General features: G+C 43.9%; 1 protein-coding gene across 1 annotated transcript; it reads right to left on the bottom strand.

Annotated features, from left to right (window-relative positions):
* Positions 1 to 648: 648 nt before the first annotated feature.
* Positions 649 to 13844, bottom strand: SLC16A2 (solute carrier family 16 member 2). Its single transcript, XM_032474940.1, has 5 exons — positions 13696 to 13844; positions 10007 to 10457; positions 8887 to 9030; positions 4805 to 5033; positions 649 to 3204 (listed from the first exon to the last, which is right to left on the bottom strand). Exons 1-5 carry the CDS (start codon positions 13818 to 13820, stop codon positions 2984 to 2986), a joined length of 1170 nt encoding a protein of 389 aa, XP_032330831.1. The 5' UTR covers positions 13821 to 13844; the 3' UTR covers positions 649 to 2983.
* Positions 13845 to 21959: the final 8115 nt, after the last annotated feature.

Here is a 21959-nt window from a genome sequence, read left to right as displayed (position 1 = left end):
TTGTAAAAGGAAGGATTTGGACTGGACTGGAAGTTAATTATCAGAGCTCAAATTCCAGCCTGCTCTGTTGCTGTTGAAGTGTGTGAACCAGCAACAGACCCTTTTTATTAAACAGGTTTCAGTTTCTCCACTTCAATTCAAGGCAGAATATGAACAAGGGAGACTCTACAGTTACTCCTAGCTTTGTCATTGTCACAGGCCTCTCTTTTGCATCACCCTCAATTGCAGGCTGTGTTGCTGCCTGGCTGTTTAACCCAGCTACATTAGTCCCTTCAGGTTCCCCCATCAATAACAAGGGAGAAGAAAAGGGCTTTAAATGGATTATTGCTAAGGTCTTTGCCAATTTTCAACATGGCATGCTTGTAGCAAGGTGGTGGCCTTGGTGGGGCCTCCACTCCAACTCAGTCACTAATCATGTTCTCATTTTGTGAAGTAACCACTTTTCTACTTCAGAGCTCCCTAAAAAAAAATCCAATCCTGAATAGTTCATCCAGCTCTAAACTCCTTTTCCACTTTCTGCTCTCAGAGAAGATTATATATCTTGGCAGAAATTTGACTTGAAATGAGAGTTCAGTTCTGAAGCTAAACCTCCTGCTGTTAACCAGGTTAAGATTATTTCACCCTTGGAGGCAACATACAAACCAAAGCTAGATTTTTAGATCTGTTTATTTTGTTCCAAACCTTTTGAGGATTTAAATGTCCCAGATCTCAAGCTCCCAAATTTTGTTCGTTCTCCTAGATTTAACTGTGGTGCAAAAGAGGCTGCATCTTTCCCTAAGTATTAATACTGTGCTGCTTTCACCAACCAACATTCTCTCCAAAAGTGCATAAGCACACACATGTACATACACATGTTTGGGAGAAGTAAATTGACACCCGGCCATGCCATGTTATGTAATACCTGATAGGGCAGATTTGAGACCTGTGAATGTTTTCCCTCATCTGGAGAGAAGTGGGTGGCAGCCTAATTCTTAAGAGCGATCCACACTTTGAGCAACAAAGGAGGCCCTGCAGAAGTGCCCTCAGGTGACTTGGTGGGGGTCGGGCAGGGAGGAATGGGAGCAGGGGCTTTGTTGCTCCAGTATTCTCAGTGGTCTCTCCTGGGAGTTAAAGTGCTCCTGGGGCCCAGCTTCTCCTATTTCAGTGCTGTTTGAGATAACAGGATAGCAATTAGGCAAGCCCCTTCCTATTCACGAGCTAAAAACCAATGGGTTTTCCTTTGGGGAGTTGATAAGAGCTGGACTGGGACCAATGTAGAGGGCTCAGGACTTTGGCCTTGAATGAAGCCATCAGAGGCCAGCCACGCCCCAGCTGCCTGTTTGTAACGGAAAAACTCATGGGTAGGGACCACTGTCTTCTTTGGAGCCCCTCAGGGGCAACCTCATACTCCTGGCCCCGGAATGGCCCTGGCTTGGGGTGGCAAGTCACTGTTAACTCTAAGTGACCGCCAAGGATGCCTGGCAAGAAGATGACGAAAGGTGAGGGTAACAAGAACACAATAGACAAAGACCCAGAATAGGGAGAGACACAGAGGCAAAGTGAGGAAAAAGGCTGAGCTCCTAATGAGGTGAGTTGTGCTGGCTGGACACAGCCTGGATGGAAATGCTCTTCAGTAGGAGTGCTGCCCAGAGCCTAGGCATAGGGAAGTATCTGGCACCTATTTCAGAGGGATAAAAATGGTCCAGAGTCTACCTTTTCTGGCAACTTTAATGCCCACTAAGTAGAGTGGTCAAGGATGCCCAGCATGGGGACACATTGGGTGGTAAAGGCTAGGATGGTTTCCCTTTCCTAGAAGAAACTGTCCAACAATGTGCATTTCCATCTCTACCTTTTGAAGGATCCAGGTTGGAGATGGGATTTTTCCCTAAAACAGCTCATTTTCTGGCCTGGCCCAGGTGGAAATGTTGACCTGTAATGAATAATGAGAGATGGAGGAGTTGGTCCTTCACCGGTCAATAACTATTGGCCCTTCCCCCCACTATGCCCTGTCATCAGTCTTCCTCTGCCTGCTGAGATGAAAGGAATTTCTTCACATTTTGACAGGTGGATTCAAGGATGGGGAGCTAGGAGAGCCTGCAGGTTAATGCACTGGCCTGGGAAATATGTAAAAATCAGTGAGTGGAACTTTATGGCATGTAAGGTTTCTTCCCTATGTGATATTCTACTTTTCCAGTCTATGATTATAGCAGCTTGAGCCAAAAAGTGAGATGTGGTTCAGCCTGAGATGAGTGGGATTGATTCTAGTGTTACAGGTGGGCTAAGCCAAGGTTAGGTTGATTGGCCCAAGCCCTGGGTCCCTCCTTTCTTCAAGCACCCATAAGTCTATGACAGTAATAAAAAGAAATAGAGGGGAAGGAGAAGGGAGAAGAGGCAGTAGAGGGAAAGAAAGGAGGAAGGGAAGAAGGACCAACCATATGATGTGGAAACTGTCTGTACACTTGTAAAATGATGTCAGCCACAGCTCTTGGGAAGCCATAGCTCTTACAGACTTTGAGGATAAACAAGGTTCCTTGTCTCATTTTACCTCTATGCCCTTCCCCCCATGCCCCCAAACAGTTCCAAAGGACAGATGGCAAGGAACTCCTCTGCACACAGGGGCTTGGATCTTCCCACCAGGCTTCTGGGGACACAGTAGCACCTTTGGCAGTTGCTTTTAGTGAGTGACTAATAAGCTGGGCCAGGAGTTCCCATCCCCCAAGAGTTGAAAAGTATATGGAGAGGTTCCAAAGGCCAGGGGATGAACCCAAGCTTTGCTAGATCCTGGGAGAAGAGAACCCTGGCAAGTTTAAAGGCATTCATGGGGAGAATTTGATTAATGAGTTTGGAACACCTGGAGCTTTGGCTCCAAGGGATGGTCAGGTGGCTGAAATGCTGTGTGTGCAGGTTTGGGAACAAGTGTGCTGGTGGCAAAAATGTAAATGCTGAGCAGGGCAGGGTGAAGGGAAAGGTTTGGGGAAGAGCACACAATGGCAAAGAAGAGGCATTAGATTTGTTCTTCAGGGTTGGGGGAGCCCGGCAGCAGCTCCCCGTTGGGATCTGGGTCAGGGGCCAACATCTTATCCTTGCTGGAATCCCTTTGCTCTTTCTTGAACATCCTTTGATGCATCAGAGGGACGAACAAGAGGATTACAGCCCCGATGATAGGGGGCACACCGGCAAAGTAGAAGGCCACATGATAGTCCCCAAAACAGTTGCGGAGGAGGCCTGAAACAGTCAACAGAGACAAGTCAAGCTCAGCTTTGCCCTACTGCCCAAAAGTGCTCTCTGCCCCTTCTAGGGGCCATTAACAATGCCTATCCAGAGAATCTTGGACTGTACAGCCTTGACCTAGAAGCCCCTCTCAGTTTAAATATGCCTGGATGGAAGAAACAAAACCTCTATTATAAAGGCAAGTGGCCTTTCCTTGAGGCACTGGGGCTACAGGTTCGTGAGGGTAATGCTCATTATAAAATAAGCTAATGAAGCTTCTCAAAGATCTCCATTTTTTACTTTCATGAAGCTACAGCTAACTTCTAGTCACTCCTAGGTATGGAGTTAGGAAGGAAGCTAGGTTAAAAGAACTCTACAGAAGATGGCCAAGCCTTGTCTGGCTTCACAGTGATATACCCGCCTACACCCTAACTTGGGCTAGAATGTTCTTGTGGAACAATTCAGCCAAGTTCTCATTTTCCCTTTCTCTGAAGTGCCTGCTTGCCCTAAGAGGAGGCTGGATGTGTCTCTTTCCTTCCAGCTGCAGATATGTTTGGCTCTTCTGGGTTCCTCTAAGTTGTGGATGTGTTTGGCATGGAACACAGGGCCTCCCCTGCTCACCTCCAGAAGCTAATGTGGGCCACCTCATAGGGAGGATGGGCCCAGAAACACTACTGAGGAAAAGTAAGTCAGCCTGGAGGCTGTTTAGGAGGTAAGCAAAATGGACAAATATAGATTCTGGCATCCACCCTTGGGGTCAGAGCAGGTAGAGGCTGCCCTCCCTCAGTTGGCAGTATGGCTGTTGTACAAGGGCCTGAGTAGAAGGTTTTGTCACTATAACACAGCCTGACCAGTGCTCTCACAACACTTTGTGCAGAACTGATGTTCAAGGAATGTTTTTTGAGTTAGCTCAGTTGGCCAGCCTAGGAGAGGCTAGCCCATGAATCAATATTTGCAATAAATCCTAAAGAGAGAAAATGTTCTCTTCTTATTAGTTTTTCTTGTTTCCTATGTTCCCTGGAGCACCAACAATGCCTTTCTTGAAAGTGGAGAGAGTGCTGAAAGATAGCAAGCCAGAACTTTTGCCTGCTGCCTGCTGCCTGCTGCCTGCTGCCTGCTGCAAGTGAGCCTCATTGGTCCAGTCCTGAGTTGTGGTCTTAATCAAATCTTCTCTACAGTTCAATTCAGAAGCCAGTAGAGGAGAAGGGGGATGTCTCTAAGTCTTAGTAAGACCATGGCCCACTTTCTCTTCTCTTCCTGCTCAACTATCTTTCTAATAATGACTTGCCTATGAAGAAAGAGAAGATTCTGGACCAATAGAATGGCCAAGAAGGCCAAACCCATTTCTCTCTCTACCCTCCTGGAATGTCTACAGTAAGACTCCACTGAAGCAGATATACAGCCATGAAAAGCCCATTTCCCAATGTGAATCCATGCACATATACTGTGCTTAGTCACTTTCACCAATAGTGCTAAGGGGTTTCGTGCACTCTGACAAGGCTGCATAAATAGAGAATGAGAAGAAAAGGGACTTCAACCAGAAATTCTTAGGAGAGCTAGATCCCAAGGAAGACAGGACTCCCCCACTCATACCCTCCCTATATATCATCCTCACCTGCAATGGGGGGTCCAGCAATCATTGGCAGGGCCATCATGCCCAGGAGGTAGCCAATGGCCTGTGAGGCCTGCATGGGGCCCACCAGCTCAAATGCGATGGGAGCCATGATGGTGATAAAGAAGCCATCACACAGGCCCAGGAAGAGGCAGACGACGATGAGGCCCCCGAAGCCCCGGCATAGGGGAATCATCATGGACATCAGGCCCAGGAGCAGGAAGGAGATGACCTAGAGGAGCAATAGACTGAGGTCATGTTGTGCTTGCCCGCCAAGACCACATAATAAATCACATCTCTTTCCTTAGGGCCTCATTTATACCATCTGTAAAATGGGGCAAAAGGATGTCAACAGAAAGACTAGTTGGACTAAATAGTTACTTAGGCCCCTTCTAAGTCCTGCTTAGAGGGACTTAGGATTCAAAGTTCTTAAGAGATCCCTTATTTAACTTTGATTCTGTCAAGATTTTTTAAAAGGTAAAGGGCATGGTCCCTGTCTTCAAGAAGTTGTCTTTTCACTGGACTCTAAGATAAACAAAATTGCTGTTTCTACTTTCTGATTCTTGTGTTTGTCTGCCCCAGGCATCAGGGTCTGGGATCAGACCATGCTGGTGTTCTTAGATCCAAGTTAGGTATGGGAAAAGGAAGGGGAGGAAGTGAGGATGACTTGAATAATGATTGGATGCATGAATGGAAGGCACAGCTTCCTAAAATGGGAAAGGAGCCAGTGCCCATTTCTGTGGGAGACTGCTTTTAGAAAACATCTTGGTGTGAAGACCATTGGGAGGTTCACCCAGGTTCCTTAGGCTTTAGGTCATGGGACACATTACCCATCACAGATATCTTAGGGTGGCTCTGGGGACTTCTAGGCTTGTCTGGGCACCCTGCAAAGGCAACAAAAGGGTCTTTAAGGAGAACCAAGACACTAGGAGGAGGTCTAGGGAAACTGAAGCCAGCCCAAGGGCACTAACTAGCCACTGGGCTTTCTTTGGGCTGAGAAAAATGACTCTGAAGTAAAGAAGCTGCCTTTCCAGAGGCTGTTTTTCCCATCTCAATAGAGAGAAGGGCCACTGGAAACACAACTGGCCTTTTGATTGAGGTCATCTGCAACCTATGTCAGTGAGCCAGACTGAAGAGCTGGGCTGTGGGTAGAGAAAGGAGCTCTTTCCCCCACCCACTTGTAGCCAGTGGAGTCAGGTTGTCCCAGGGTCAGGGCTAAGACCTGATCTGTTTACCAATGCCTTGACAGGACCTAGGATTTTCCAGTAGTTCACATAAGCAGACTGCCTTACCCAGGAAGGGTAAGTCACCGCATGATAAGGATATGTCACCATTATCACCACATGGAAGGTGGGTAGGAAGGTCAAGGATGTCTCAAGCCCTAAAGATTTCCTGTTTTGTTGCTGGCAGTGGGTTTGTTAGGCTAACTGGTTGGTTTTTAGAGAGGATAAGAAATGTCCTGGTCATGCCGTCTGAGGAAATCTCTTTGTTGAGGGACTTTTGAACTTTGCCAAGGCTGTCTTGGAATAGCTACTCAGAATCTAGGAATAAAGACTTATATATCTTAGTTTCTTCTCTAGGTATTCATGCACAACTGTAAGATGAAACCAAGCTATATCAACCAAGCTATAATAGTATGGCAATTAAGAGTTAATATCATCATATAATACAAAGGACCCCATTAACTGATTTCAATTTGCTCTAATTACTACCTATTGTGTCTAACTGCCTCTTAACATCTTCCATGACGTCTTGCCAAGATTTGGAATTTAAAAATCCCTCTTGGAACTGAGAATCAGGCCTCAAGAATTGGCCCAAAGTGTGGTTGTCCTGCAGGTTGTCATCATTTCCTTTCCAACAGACTGTCTAGGGGCTTGACACCAGACAGATGTGCCTGTCTTCATCAATAGTAGGAACCACAGGGTCTAGTGGATGGCTCTTCAGAACCTGAAGCTCTGTGTACCTACTTTCCTCTCCCAGACCCTCATTCTTGCACCTGACCCAGGGAAAAAAGGAGGCAAATTCCTGCGATGGATTATCTTGAGTAGCTCAAGAGAAAGAAGTTCATTCATTGTCTTGTGCTCTCAGCCTGAGACACTTACCAGCACAAAGACTTTAGACAAATCACTTTCCCTCTCTGGGCCTTAGTTCCTCAGTTTGTAAAATGAGGGAGTTAGACTACAAGTTGATGAAGATACGTTTCAGCTATAAAGTTCTCAGATTATTTTTAATTATTCTAAATGGTAAAGTGGGGTTTAAATAAGAGTGGAAAAGGGGAGAGAATGATGGGTGGGTAGGGGAAGTAATAAACAGAAGAACTGGGCCTTAAGCCTAGCTCTGCTTCTGATTAGCTAATGTCTCTGCCTCCCTTGGAACTCCCTCTGCACTATAGAAAGCAAAAGCTGCTTTGGCCCTACGTCTCTCCTAGAGGCTATGGTGAGAAATGAGCTATATGGCTAGGCAAGGGCTGTTGCCTTTCCTGAAGATAAAGCCGTGGCCCAATGCTAGCTTATCCTGATTTCCAGCACCATTTGGCATCTTGGAACTGCTGATACTGACAGGGAAGATCCACAGGCATGGTATGCAAGAGGCTGGGAAAGCCACATATATGGTCCTATGCAAAAAGCCACTCAGGTAAGGGATTTGCTGATATTTTCACAGGAACTAAAAATGTCATAATTGGTTTATCTCAATCACAGGCTTTTGGTTTGACCTTGGTCAAGTCACTTATCATGGCTGGGACTTGGCTCTGCCATCCATCACTTAGGGTAAAGTGGAATATGGGAAGAGTGCTACATAGCAGTTCAGCTCTGCCACTGCTGTCTAAGTCTTCCCTTCAGTTTCTCCATCAGTGTAATGAGAGATTGGACTGGATGGACCATAATGGAACCCCTAGTTCTGACAAAGCAGATTCACTAGCTCTTGCAAATCTAACACAAAGTTAAACACAACAAGAAACCTTAATCATATCCTCATCCAAGACATATAAGGGTATTTAGGAAAACACTTGGGGCTGTCAGAAGACAGAGAAATCCCTGCTGTGAGTACAGTCAGGGCCCGTTGGAAGTGCTTTTAGGGCTTCTCCAGGGAGTCAGAACTCAAGCACCTTCCTGATGGATTATTTATGATCACATGTTTTCTGGGGCTGCCATTGCCCCTCCACAGGGTTCCACACTTGGGCACCTTCTGGTAAACCCAGCTGCATGAGCCAAAAGCATGAGCCAGTTCAGAAGGCTATATTGTTGCCAGGTACACAAAGACAGACAGCTTGACTGGTAGTTTGTATTCAAGCTGGACTAGAGCCCAGTTTACACAGAAAATGGCCTCCCAGGCATCCCATAATATGAGGCCACCTGTGTCAGTGTGAGAAGGATTTGTATGGCTTTGTATGGCTATAACATTTTTTACTTCTCAAAGCCAGGTCACACCTATACTTATTTTGATCCTCACCTACGAGGTGAGATAGGAAAGGCAAAAATTATTCTTAGTGCACAAAGGAGGAAAGTGAGGCCTAGAGAGGGGGAAGTGAGGTCTGGGCTTTTCTGGCACTTTTTTTGCATCCATCAAGAGGATGGCATTTGAGAGCCAGTGTTTAGTGCCAAGTAGCTCTGGAAGTATTAGAAGTGATGACCTGGGCCTAGGCCTGGAGGAGAGAGACATTGGGCCACAGAGCACTACAGAAGCCCAAGACCCTCCAAGAGAGTATAAGGTAGCAATGAGATCAGTCCTTACTGGGGGCGGCATTTAACTCCTGGCTTCAGTTTCCCTCTTTCAGGTGAGAGAGCCTTCATTAATAAACATTTTCTTTGAAAGTGCTTTTAGAGGTTCCATTTACACTGCTCTCACTGGATACTCACTTGAAGGAAGCAGAACAAGGATGATGGCCTTCACTTAAAAGCAAAGGAAACTGAGGCTTAGAGAATTTGATCAACTTGCCCATGTCACACAACAAGCTGATGTCAGAGCTAGGGCCTAGGGCACAGCAGTTACACACCCTACCATTCTGTCCCAAAGGTTGGGGATAGGATACCATAGCACCTGTGGCAGGCTGTTCTCCCCACAGTAGACAGGGTGGTCACACTCACCTGCAAGTAGATCTTCTTAAGGCCAGGAATGGAGTCACTGACACGGCCTGACACAAGGCGCCCAAGGCCTGAGGTAGCCCCAATACACACCAAGAGCACCCAGGTCTGCTTGATTTCCAAGAACTCCTCTTCCACATACTTCATCTGAAAAGCATAGCACCAGGCCCCACAGGATATGAAGAAGAAGAGGAGCTGAGTGGTTGACTGTTGGCATACCCAGAACCCTCTACTGCTTATTCCCTTGGACTATGGCAGAAGTGCCTTCTCCTGTAGCCTCCTCCCCTGTAGCCCTCGTGCCAGGACAAGCTCTCTGGCTGCTTCTAACAGCTTAGTAAGTTGCTTATCCCTTAGCTGTCTGGATTCTGGGCTTCTGAGCAATAGCTGAGGGCAGTGAGTATCTCCAAGCCCCTTCCAAGTTCTGGCAGGACAGAATACAGCCTTCACAACTGAAAAAATCCAAGGGTTCCCATATAATCTCCCCATTCTCAGACCCGGAACTGATAGCCTGGGGAAACAGCAGGTCATGAGGGTAGAAAGATCCACCAACCTCCAGATAATATTCCAAAGTGTGTTTTAAGAAACACAAGATCTGTGGAAGATAACAACTGGACTAAAATCAACAGTTCTGTGACCATATAAGTTGGGTGGATGCTGGTTAAAGAAAGCTGAATTGATTACTGCAGGCTTTTTGGTATCTTTAAAAGATTGATACACATTATGAAGCTAGAGAGATCTAGTTATTTCCTAAACAAAATTAGCTGACCACAAAGACCAGCATTCCATAAAACACACTCTTAGAAAACCCTATCTTTGGGTCCCCTAGGGCAGTCTCCTGTATCCCAGTGATGCTTATCTTCTCCTGAAAATCTATCTAGCTTTATCAGTGGGGGCAACCATAGGCATAGGCCTTCCCCTAAGGAACTTCCCCCATTTCCCATTGAGGTCTTCCCTCAGGCTATGCTCTTTCCTACTCTGGGTCTTTCCAACCACTGTTATGTCTTTTTCTAAAGGTCCCAGCTCTGCCCTTTCAGTGTCCTTTGCTCCTACCCTCTGGATTTCAGGCAGGTTAAGGGCAGCTTCTTGGGGCCAGGTAGGGTAGACCCACCCTGGTATTCCTCACCAAGTGTACATAGGGAACGAAGTAGCCAAGGGCAGCAGCAGCAATCCCGAAGGCCCAGATGCGGTAAGTACGTTGGCGGAACACTCGCATGTTGAAGTACTTCCTGAGCTGAGCCAGAAAGCGTTGGCACAGGGTGTGAACACCTCTCTTGCTTGGGGTGTCCTGGGAGCTAGGCAGGAGGGGCCGGTAGGTGAGTGAAAGCAGCGTAAGAATAAACATAAAGGTACTCAGCACCTGGAAGGTTTGGGCGAGCTGGATCTTAGCCCCCAGCGTTTTGATGAGGAGGGGGAAGGATATGGAGAAGATGCTACTCCCAGCAGACACCACACCATTGGCCAGACCCAGGCGACGTTGGAAGTAGTGGCCCAGGATGACGAGAGATGGCTGAAAGGCGAAGGAGCAGCCACAACCAAAGAGAATCCCATAGGTGAAGTAACGCAGGCTTAGCGAGCTGTGGAAGAGACACCAAGAGCTATCATTCAGAAGCCTGACCAGCAAGCCACCTGCCCTTCTCCTCCCACCCTCCTGAGACCTTAATTCCCCCCATCCTTAACCTACAGCCCACTTATTACTGACCCTCAGAGCAGACAAGGAACAGGACCTTCTGATCCCCATTTTGTAGATGGGGAGACAGAGGCCCAGAGAAGTGAAGTGATTTACCCAAAGTAGCATAACTGGGGATCAGCAAAGCTTGCGCTTGACTCTAGGTCTGTGTGACTCTAGTCTGAATCCTAGCATCTCATCAGAGAGGATTGTTCAAAAGTCACAGCTAGCCTATGCAAAGTCTGGATGAGGGCCTACAAGGAGTAAGTCAGTGCCTTAAAGAAAATAGTTCCACCTACTGCTCACCTAGATGCCAGGGGGAGGCTGATACCGAAGATTTATCCCAAGTAACAAGAAAGTTCTGCAAGGAGCCAAGGTCCTGGAAGGTTGAGACCCTCCATAGGACTCTTCAGTGTCTTCCTCCATGCTCAAGGCCCTTAATATTTCAGAGAATGGTTGGTGGTATCCTGAGAGACACCCCCTCCCCAACCATGCCCAAGGTCTGGATATCCTAAGACCCTTTACTGTAGGCCTTAGATAATAGTCATGGAGATCCTTAGGTAAGGAGTCCCTGTAACTTCCAGAGCCTGGCTTCTGTTGCTGGACATGATATAGACTAGCTTTCCAGAGTAGTTTGGCTGCTTGATGGGAAGTAGTGCCTCAAAGAAGTTGTGGGCCTGGCCAAGTAAGACATTTCTCGCTAAAATTCTTGGGCTCTGCCTTGGCCATAAGCTCCTATTAACAGAAGGCAAAGTGTCAGAGGGAAAAGGCCATGGGAAGGTCAGCTCGGCCAGCCATCTGCCCTCAGACAATATTAGCACAACCTAGTGAAGAATTTTGTCTTCTTTTTGATGCCTCCACATATTTTGCAATAGTTCTTATCTGACCTTTTAATAACCTAATACTCTCCATGGTCAGGCAGTTCCTCTCCATAGGTAGACCCAGTCCTCATACTAAAGGACTGGACTTATGCCACAGAGATGAAGTGGTGCTAGTACTCATGATTCTAAGATAGCTATCATCATCATTGCTTTCAATCTGCCTGCATTCATTGGATATGAGCAAGGGCTTTGGTGCCAAAAGGGTTGCTTCTAGTTAGAACACATGGCTAAGTCAATTGCTCCTCTTATGTCAGATTCTTTGGGGCCTCATCCCATTAGGGTCTAGATACCCTTTGGCACTAACCTGGGCTGGGGGCCTCGTCTAAGGGAGAGGAGTTAGGAAAGTCTAAGGGAGACCTTCAGGGAGAAGGGTCAGAGGGAGCAAACATGGGATTCAGTTCAGGATGCTGTGTGGTGAATCTATTTCTAGCTGGGCCCCATGGCAGGAGGTCCCTGAGTAGGCTTGCCAAGGCCTCCCCAGCTCTGCCTGAACTTTGCCCCACCTCACACCATCCAAAGGAACTCAGAGCCCTGATTCAGAGAACAGGAAGGATGACCTGGAATTCTAGCCACAAGCAGAACCATTCTTCCACTAGACGTGAAACCATCCAGAAAGTTTCTTGGCTCTGAAGATGTTATTACAGAAAGGGCAAAGTGGGTGGGGGAGGATCCTAGGGGCTGGAGAACAGAACGCCTACTCCAATGTGCCTAAAGAAGAGTGCCAGAAGAAAGCACATCTGAGCTCCTTCCCCTGCTGTAACTGAGCTCATGTAGATTGGAAGGAAAATGGGATCCGTATGTTGCTAATTTGTTTACACTTTGCTCTGCTTGGCTTTAAAAAACAGGCCTCTGCTATGTAGTGCTGAGACTGGAGCCGCTTCTGAGGCCTAGCTCCTTCCCACAAGGAGCCAGGCACCAGCTTGCTGAGGGCAAATGAGGCCGACCACCAGAAGGGTCCTGAAAGTGTTTGGAGCTGCTGCCCTGGGGGTGCTGAATGGATTACAGGCAGGACATGGTTTTCCCTGCCTCTGTCCCAGTTGGATGGTACCAAGCCAAGAAACCATTGCAGGCCAGATCCAAGCTCTGCTGGAGGCTAGGCTGGGCAGCCGGAAATGCTCAAATCATAAAGAAAGCTGGCTCAAACTCACAGGGCCCAATTGCAGCAGAACACAATTATCATTCTCTGCTGTGAGTAGAACCTTAGGCCTAGAGAACAGAACCATGGTACTTCTCTGGGGAGCCAAGCTCAGAAAGCAAGTCTCTGACAAGTTAGCTGTGTCTCCAGGCAGGCATTCTCCTACACCAACCCAGGCAGATTGGAAGTAGGAGGTACCATAACTTCCAAAGTGTCTTTGGCAGAAAGTCAACGGAGTTCTTTAGGAATCCCTTATTCCTCAGGCAGTGGTAGAGGGTTTTTATTTCTCCCCTCCCTTACAGACATGCTTCTGCAGAGCTGGTAGAAAGAAAGCAGAAAGTGAACTTGTAGCCTGCTCCTTGCCTGATACCACCAAGTTCCACCAGTGAGACCAATGGGACTAGAGTTTGAGTTTACCCAGCTTAGGCTTAGCTAGGTAGCTGGGTTCTTGGTCTGTAGCTCAGTGAGGGATGCTGCTAAACATCCCTTCTCATGCTCAAGACATGAATCTTTATCTGTCCGTCCATACATTGGCATCCAGAAATACCTGGGAAAAGACCAGAAATGCTAAACAGCCTTGGGCTCAGCTGACCTCTTTTTCAGCATAAGATTCCCTGAGGAATACTGTAGGTAGGTGTTCACATGGGCTTACTCTAGAAGTTCATTCCCAAGAGGGCAGTTGAGGTCATGAGATGTGCAAGATGCGTAGCACACTGAAGAGAAATGGAATGGCAGAGTTGGAAGACACCTGAAAAGACCTGATCTAATCTCCTCATGTTACAGATACAAAAATTGAGGCCCAGAGAGGGGAATGGTATTCATCAATTGTTCCATTGCCATTTGGTTGCCAAAACTGGACTTGAGCCTACCTGTATTAACTCCCAAGTTTGGACTCCTCCCACCATTTTGGAACTCTTGGGTCCTTTTGGGGTATATTCCCTACCAATGTGTAATGGGGACCCACCCTAGATGAATCCCATTAGACAATAATTCTTGGGAGCAGGGCCTTTAAGGACCCTTCATGGAAAGAGCCATAGGGGACTCTGCAATGAGAAGAAGGTCTCTAGCTGAAGCTCAGAAATAAGCCAAACCTCAGCCTTGGGCAAATGGCTAGCAACACCTATCCTTACCTGGTGAAGGAGCTGGTATGGAGGCCAATGAAAGCGACAGCAGCCCCTGCAGTTGCTGTGATTCGGCAGCCCAAACGATCAGTGAATATACTCACAATGGGAGAACAGAAGAAGATCATGCCCATTGAGAGGGCTCCTACCCATGCTGCAGAGAAAAGAAGAACAAAGACACCTTAGTTTAATGTGGTATCTGGTGGTGTGGCTGGTATCTCAGTTCTTCTCTGGCCTTTCTCAGAGCGTGTTGCATTAACCTGCACTGCCAGCCTGCCAGTCCCTAATGGCCAAGGAGGTTAGGCAATTTTCAAAGTGCCTATAGCAAGGCAATGTGAGAACCAGGAGTCTAGTTCATAAACACACCCAGAACATCAAAGTTGGGGCAGGGGGCCTTTAGAGATCAAGTCTATGATGGAGTCTTCTAGCTAGCCACCACATAGCTGCACTATATTTATCAGCCTATTGGGCTGTTTGGTATGACCATGTGACTGAATTCTGACCAATAGGATGTGGGTAAAAGTGACACACAGCACTTCTAGGCCTGGACCATAAAAAGAATCCATGATGTTTCTAATTTCTTGTGGGCTATATAACTGCAGAGTGACCTAGGAAGCCATGTATTAAGACTGGCAGAACTGCCATTAGTTCTGTTTCAGTCCCTGAATAACTATATGGAGCAAAGTTCCCCCTCCCTCTCCAATCTGGAACCCCTGCCCTGAATATTACATAAGAAATAAACTTCTTGTCCTTTAAACCACCAAATTTCTTAGGGCCATTTGTTACAGCAGTTAAATCAACACAAACTGAAACAAAGAGATTTTCCACTACCATTTTACTGATAAAGAAACAGGTCCAGAAATGTGAAGGGATTTACTTTCACACAGCAAGATCATACAGCAAGTCAGTGGCAGAGGTGGGACTCAAACCTAACTCTTCTTATTTCTAGTCCAATGTTCATTGTATTATCTCCTATTGGGATGAATGAAGCTTCCCATCATTGGAGGTATGCAAGCAGAGGCTAGATATAAAGCAGAGGATTCAAGCATTCGGGTCAGATTTGGACTAGCCAACATTTCAGGCTAACTTCCTGGGATTCTAAGGCAGATTTATAGCTTTAGGCACTGCGCTACTTTGTTTCAGGGTCAAGGAGCATGGGAGTTAATTAAGCATTCAGAAGCTAAGGTAAGGCTTGTCTTGTCATTGGAAGAGTCCTGTGAAGATGCTAAGACTAAGGAGTAGGGAAGGCCACAGAAAACGTCCTGGAAATGCGTGAGAACATAGGACAGGTTCGGAAGCCACCCAAAGATTGATAAGGACACTGTGCAAGAGGGTCATGCAACCCTCATGTGGAAATCCTTCATCAGAGCCCATGTTTGGCAAATCCCTGACTCCAAACTCAAACAAGAGTTTATTCTGTTTATAAAGGCTCTTAAGTGTCTGTAACAATGCTCAACAGGGAGGAAGAAATTTGCCCTTTTACTTAGATTCTTCCAGCCCATTTCCCCTTGCTCAGCCCTCGGAAAGCCTAAGCTATTTTTCTGTTTGTTTGAAGGCTGTTATCAAGTTTCATCTTGGGCCTCTCTTTTCTAGGCTAAACAATCTTAGTTTCCTTAACTTTTCCTCTTAGCTTTAATTTCTAACTCTGTAATTACTTTGAGAGCTCTCCTCTGAACACATTCCAAGTTTTCATCATCATCATCAAAAAGTACTCATTGAGTGTCACCTGAGCAGGGTGCCAAGCCAACTTCTGGCTTTCTTCAATTGTAGAGCCCCTAATGGGCCAGAGGAGTACAGCTGAGGTTAGACTAGTCCACTGTCTGTGTCTCTTACCTCAGAGCATAACACATTGCTCAGATCTCCACTGGGAATCTTTGCCTTGCTGAGGGTGTCATCTTGAGTCCTAGCTGGCTGGCTCCAAAAGTACTGGCCTGAGACAGCAAGAGAACTGAACTCTCATCACAATTTTACCTCATACCTTGCAACTTGACCTCTTATCAGCTATGGGACCTTGAGCAAGTCACACAGCACTTCTCTAATCCTCAGTATTCTCATCTGTAAAATGGGGATTAAAATTCCCCATGTGCCTTCCTCAAAGTTTTTTGTCTAATGATGATCAGATGTGATCATATGTATGAGAGCTTTATAACTACCAAAAGTCACACCAGATACAAAAATTAATACAAATGGATCATAGACTCACATGTTAAGCTTAAAACATCTAGAAGAAAGTCTAGGAGAAAATCTTTCTGACCTTTAGTTAGGCAAAGATTTCCTAGATATTTACAAAAAGTATGATCCATTTAAAAATTGATACATTAAACTTCATCAAAATGTAGAATTTCTGCTCTTTGAAAAATACCGTTATAATATGAAAATGAAAGGGCAAGACACAGACTGGGAAAAAATATTTACAACATACACATATGATAAAAGACTGGTATTCAGAGTACAAATGTGAGTTGATTCTCACAATTCAATATGAAGGAAGCAAACAATCCAGTTTAAAACATGGGTAAAAGAAACAAGTTTATACTGTATAGCACAGGGAACTATATTCAATATCTTGTAGTAACTTATGGTGAAAAATAATATAAAAAATAAATATATATATATTCATGTATGACTGAAGCATTGTGCTATACACCAGAAATTGACACATTGTAAACTGACTATATTTCAATAAAAATATATTTTAGAAAACATACATAAAAGATTTGGATAGACATTTCACATACATACAAACACACAATGTGAATGGCAATTAGGCACATGAAAAGATGCTCAATATAATTAATTATTCAAGAAATGCATATTAAAACCACAAGAGATACCCCTATAAAACCACTAAAAAGTATTTTTATTTATTTATTTATTTTAACTTTTTTTTATTGAGTTATAGTCATTTTACAATGTTATGTCAAAGTCCAGTGTAGAGCACAATTTTTCAGTTATACATGAGCATACATATATTCATTGTCACATTTTTTTCCACTGTGAGCTACCACAAGATCTTGTATATATTTCCCTGTACTATACAGTATAATCTTGTTTATCTGTTCTGCATATACTTGTCAGTATGTACAAATTTTGAACTCCCAGTCTGTCCCTTCCCACCCCCTTGGCAACCAAAAGTTTGTATTCTATGTCTATGAGTCTTTTTCTGTTTTGTATTTATGCTCTTTTTTTTTAGATTCCACATATGAGCAATCTCATATGGTATTTTTCTTTCTCTTTCTGGCTTACTTCACTTAGAATGACATTCCCCAGGAACATCCATGTTGCTGCAAATGGCGTTATGTTGTCAGTTCTTATGGCTGAATAGTATTCCAGTGTATAGATATATCACTTCTTCTTTATCCAGTCATCTGTTGATGGACATTTAGGCTGTTTCCGTGTCTTGGCTATTGTAAATAGTGCTGCTATAGAGGTGCAGGTGTCTTTTTGAAGTAGGGTTCCTTCTGGATATATGCCCAGGAGCGGGATGACTGAGTCACATGGTAAGTCTATTCCTAGTCTTTTGAGGAATCTCCACAGTTTTCCATAGTGGCTGCACCAAACTGCATTCCCACCAGCAGTGTAGGAGGGTTCCATTTTTCTCTATTGCCTCTCCAGCATTTGTCATTTGTGGACTTTTGAATGATGGCCATTCTGGCTGGTGTGAGGTGATAGCTCATTGTAGTTTTGATTTGCATTTCTCTGATAATTAGTGATATTGAGCATTTTTTTCATGTGCCTATTGATCATTTGTATTTCTTCCTTGGAGAATTGCTTGTTTAGGTCTTCTGCCCATTTTTGGATTAGGTTGTTTGTTTTTTTCCTTATTAAATCATATGAGCTGCTTATATATCAATGTGCATAGCAGCACTACGTACAATAACCAAGACATGGAAACAGCCTAAATGTCCATTGACAGATGATTGGATAAAGAAGTAGTATATTTATACAATGGCATACTATTCAGCCATAAAAAATGACAACATAACGCCATTTGCAGCAACATGGATGTCCTTGGAGAATGTCATTCTGAATGAAGTAAGCCAGAAAGAGAAAGAAAATTACCATATGAGATCACTCATATGTGAAATCTAAAAAAAAATGAACATAAATACAAAACAGAAACAGACTCATAGACAGAATACAAACTTGTAGTTGCCAGGGATGAGGCGGGTGGGAAGGGACAGACTGGGAGTTTGAAATTTGTAGATATTGACAGGCATATGTAGAATAGATAAACAAGATTTTACTGTATAGCACAGGGAAATATATACAAGATCTTGTGGTAGCTCATGGTGAAAAAGAATTTGACAATGAATATATGTCTGCTCATGCATAACTGAAAAATTGTGCTTTACACTGGAAATTGACACAACATTGTAAACTGACTATAACTCAATAAAATAAAATTTAAAAATAATAAAGTAATACATTTACATATTCAAAAAAAGTTAAACATACAATTACCATATGACCCTGAAATCACACTCCTGGGTATTTACCCAAGATAAATGAAAACTTATATTTACATAAAACATGTACCTAGATTTTTTTGCAGATTTTTCATAACTGCTAAAGCCTGGCAATAACTCAAAATGTACTTCAGCTGGTGAATGGACAAACAAGTGGATATACATTAATACAGGGGAATACAACTCTGCAATAAACAGGAATGAACTATTGGTACACACAACAACTTGGACAATTCTCAAAGGCATTATGCTAAGTGAAAAGAAGCTAGACACAAATTATTTCATTTATATTTAATTCTGAAAAGGCAGAACTATGGGGTCAAACAGATCAGTGGATACCAGGAGGAAATGTTGGGAGAGAGGATTCATTATAGAGGACCATGAAGGAAATTTTTGGAGTAATGAAATATTATATACCTTGACTATAATGGTGGTATCTTTTGGTCAAAATTCATAGAACTGAGCATACAAAAAGGGTGAATATTACCATATGTAAATTATACCTCAATAAATCTGGTATTATATTAAAAATGAGAAGGTGCAGGGAACCAGAAAGTGCTGGTAGAATATCTCAATTATGATGTATGTATATTTCTTAAAAAAATTAGTTTGAGTGTATTGTCAAAAATGAAAAAAATACTTAAATTTTCAGTAAATTATCTTACTGGCATTTTATTAACTACAACTCACCATTATTTGGCCCTTCTGAACATCTACAATACAATGAAAACTGATGATTTGGCTTGAAAGTATCTTTTGTACAGTCAAAGAAAGTTTGAATTATATTTGATATAGCTTTTTATGTTAATGACATGTATTCATCATTATGGTATCATACAGAATATTTTCACTGCCCTAAAAATACCATGCTCTGCCTATTCATCCCTCCTCCCCTCCTGACCTCTGGCAACCACTGATCTTTCTACTGTCTCCGTAGTTTTGCCTTTTCTAGAATGTTATATAGTTGGAATCATACAGTGTGTAGCCTTTTCAGATTGGTTTCTTTAGTTATATGCATTTAAGCTTTCCCCATGTCTTTTCATGACTGGATAGCTCTTTTTTTTTAAGCGCTGAATAATATTCCATTGTCTGGATGTACCACAGTTTATTTATCAGTTCAGCTACCAAAGGACATCTTGGTTGCTTCCACATTTTTGGCAGCTATGAATAAAGGTACTAAAATATGCATGTGCAAATTTTTGTATGGATTTGAGTTTTTCACTTATTTGGGAAATAATTCAGAGGAGGAATAGGTCTTGTTACCACTGAGGATGACATTCCTGGCTCTCTACTCAGTTTTCTCTGACATTACCTTGGAATGGTAGGGGGACAGACTGGGTGATTGTAGAAGTCAAAGTTCCTCACTAGGCCTTTGTTGGTAAAGGTCAGAGGGGATGCATTTTTTTCCCATGGTGTTTGGCTGAAGTGGAGTGGTTATTGTCTAAAAGATTTCTGTCGTGCAAGGCTGCCCCTTTCCTGGTCATTTGGACAGAGAAATCAGTCTTTTCTTAGGGCTCATTTTATCTGTTCCTGTTGGCATGTCTGGATTGTGTGCTTTTTCAGCTCCAGGTCTAAGATGTATGAGGCAAAAAGAAAACCCAGGTAATTCATCACTTTGTTGTTCCTTGGGTTCTGAGGTACCTAGTACATCAGCTTTCTTCTCTCTACCTTTCAGCCTTCTCATATTTGTTTTATATATAATGGCCAGTGTTTTTAGCCATACTTCATAGAAGGAATAGGGGAAAGTTACCTTGATATAGTTTTTAATGTTAAATCTACATTAAAAAAATGAAGCCATCTACATATGATATTCATTTATTCAACAGTTATTTAATGTCCTCTCTGGCCCAAAAACATGGCTATCCCAAAGGCACTGAGGATGCTAAATGAGTGACATATGGTCCTTGCCATTAAGGATCTCATAGTAGAATAAGGAACGCTTTTCTTAAAATAGGGCAATAAAATGTAAAAATCCCATGGTTCAAGACCAGAGTAAAAGTTTCTACTTAAAGAGTTTTAGAGAAGTCAGCCATTCCAAGTGAAAGAAAATTCACTATGTTAAGGGAAAAAAAGGTAATTTAATAGCTACATTATTGACTGAAGAAGAATAGCATGGTATAACAAATATTTAAAGGGTTGTTAGCATGAAAGGTTGTCAGAGGAAATTCAGTAACAGAAAAATTATCAAGAGATGACTATATTTAAGAAAGAAGAACCAATAGTGATGATAATAATAATGATAATTATAATCATATTGATAATAAATGAATGCTATTGGTTACCCTTTAACTTTCTTTTACTGAGTTTCCTTTTTTTGGAAAATATAAGGCATAGATACTCATTTCTAGAGCCCTCAACAGTCCTTGGACTCAAAACTAGGGAGTTTTTGTTGTTTCCCATATTACCCTTGCTCTCATATGAGGCAGACAAAGAGATTTTAATGAAGCAGCTGAGATATGGGAGAGTTCGGAAGGGTGAAAAGTAGATTTTAACAGGAGATATAGAGGGTCATCTTTATAAACAAACTTGGCAAAATCAGGGATGGCATGCCACAACTCCATCAGGCTGAGAGCATTATTTTCAATGTACAGCTGTGCTAAGTGCTAAGCAAGCATCTAATTTCTGACTAATAAACTTTCTGTCCAATGCACCATCCACAGCTTTCATCCAGTGATTCTCAGACTTCTCTTCAGCCTCAACCACTACCCTCAGGTGAGTTAAGTACTCCCAGAGAGTTGGCCCCAAAAGGCCTGTACCTGAAGTGAACACAATGTCTGTATTTACCAGGCATCCCCCCCCCCCCTTTCCTCTAAGCACCCATAGCCAGCTGAGCTTCTGTTGAGCCTGGGCAGTACAAAAGCAGAACTCTGGCCTTTCCAGCTCCATCCTGGACCTATTGGCCCTCAAGTTTCCTTATATTCAAAGTCTTTTCACTCAAGTGCCCAATTAGTGCCCTGGCTCCTTACCCAGGCTCACAGGCTAATGTCTTTGAAGTACAGGGAGACTGCTCAGAAAAGAACTCAAATGCGAGACCAGATTCTTCATTCCTTGGCTGCCAAAAGCCAACCTCTCTGAGATCTCCCTCTGAGTTGAAAATGGGGGAGAGGGTACTCCAAGAGCCAAAGTCTCCAAATAAATTACAGGCTTTCACAAATTCCTGTTGTTGTGGGGAACTAATAAAAGCTCAAATGAGGGAATGATGGAGCAAAGCCAAAGAAGGAACAAAGCCAAAGAAGGGGCAAAGCTGGGGAAGAGGTAGATGAGAGAGAGAGGTGAAGGGGCAGAGATGGCTCTATTCAAGAGCCCAGGCTTCCTGGCAAGGTGAACATAATGACAAACTAACAAATAGGATTAGGAGGCCATGTTCTGAGGCTTGCTATCCAACTGTTGTACCCAACACTAAGTGGAGAACATGTCACTATGAATTGGAGTCTCTGTTGCCAGAAATATCCCCCTGTTTCTGCCCCATCTCCACCCTTCTTCAGAGTCCCCAGAACATAGTAAAGATACTAAACCTGATTGGGATAAATGAGCATGGTCAGAATGGCATAAGTAGGGCATGGAGGCCATGTAGGGTTGGTGGCAGGTAGCTCAGGATTGTGCCAATTGTATGCTGGCACACCTGGCTGGGTTGCCAGCAAATATTAGTAAGACAACTGAAAGCATTGGTGGAAAACACTTAAAAGGAGGCAAGTAAGGGCACTTCAGGGGTTAGTTGGGGAGCTCCAGAGGAAAGAAATGCAACACCCTGGCCTTCCTTGGGGACTGAGATGGCAGGATCCCTGCTCTTCATTCTCTCTGTGT

The sequence above is a fragment of the Camelus ferus genome, chromosome X, assembly GCF_009834535.1.
Source record: "Camelus ferus isolate YT-003-E chromosome X, BCGSAC_Cfer_1.0, whole genome shotgun sequence".
NCBI classification, from domain to species: domain Eukaryota; kingdom Metazoa; phylum Chordata; class Mammalia; order Artiodactyla; family Camelidae; genus Camelus; species Camelus ferus.
This window is presented reverse-complemented; position numbering and strand designations above follow the sequence as displayed.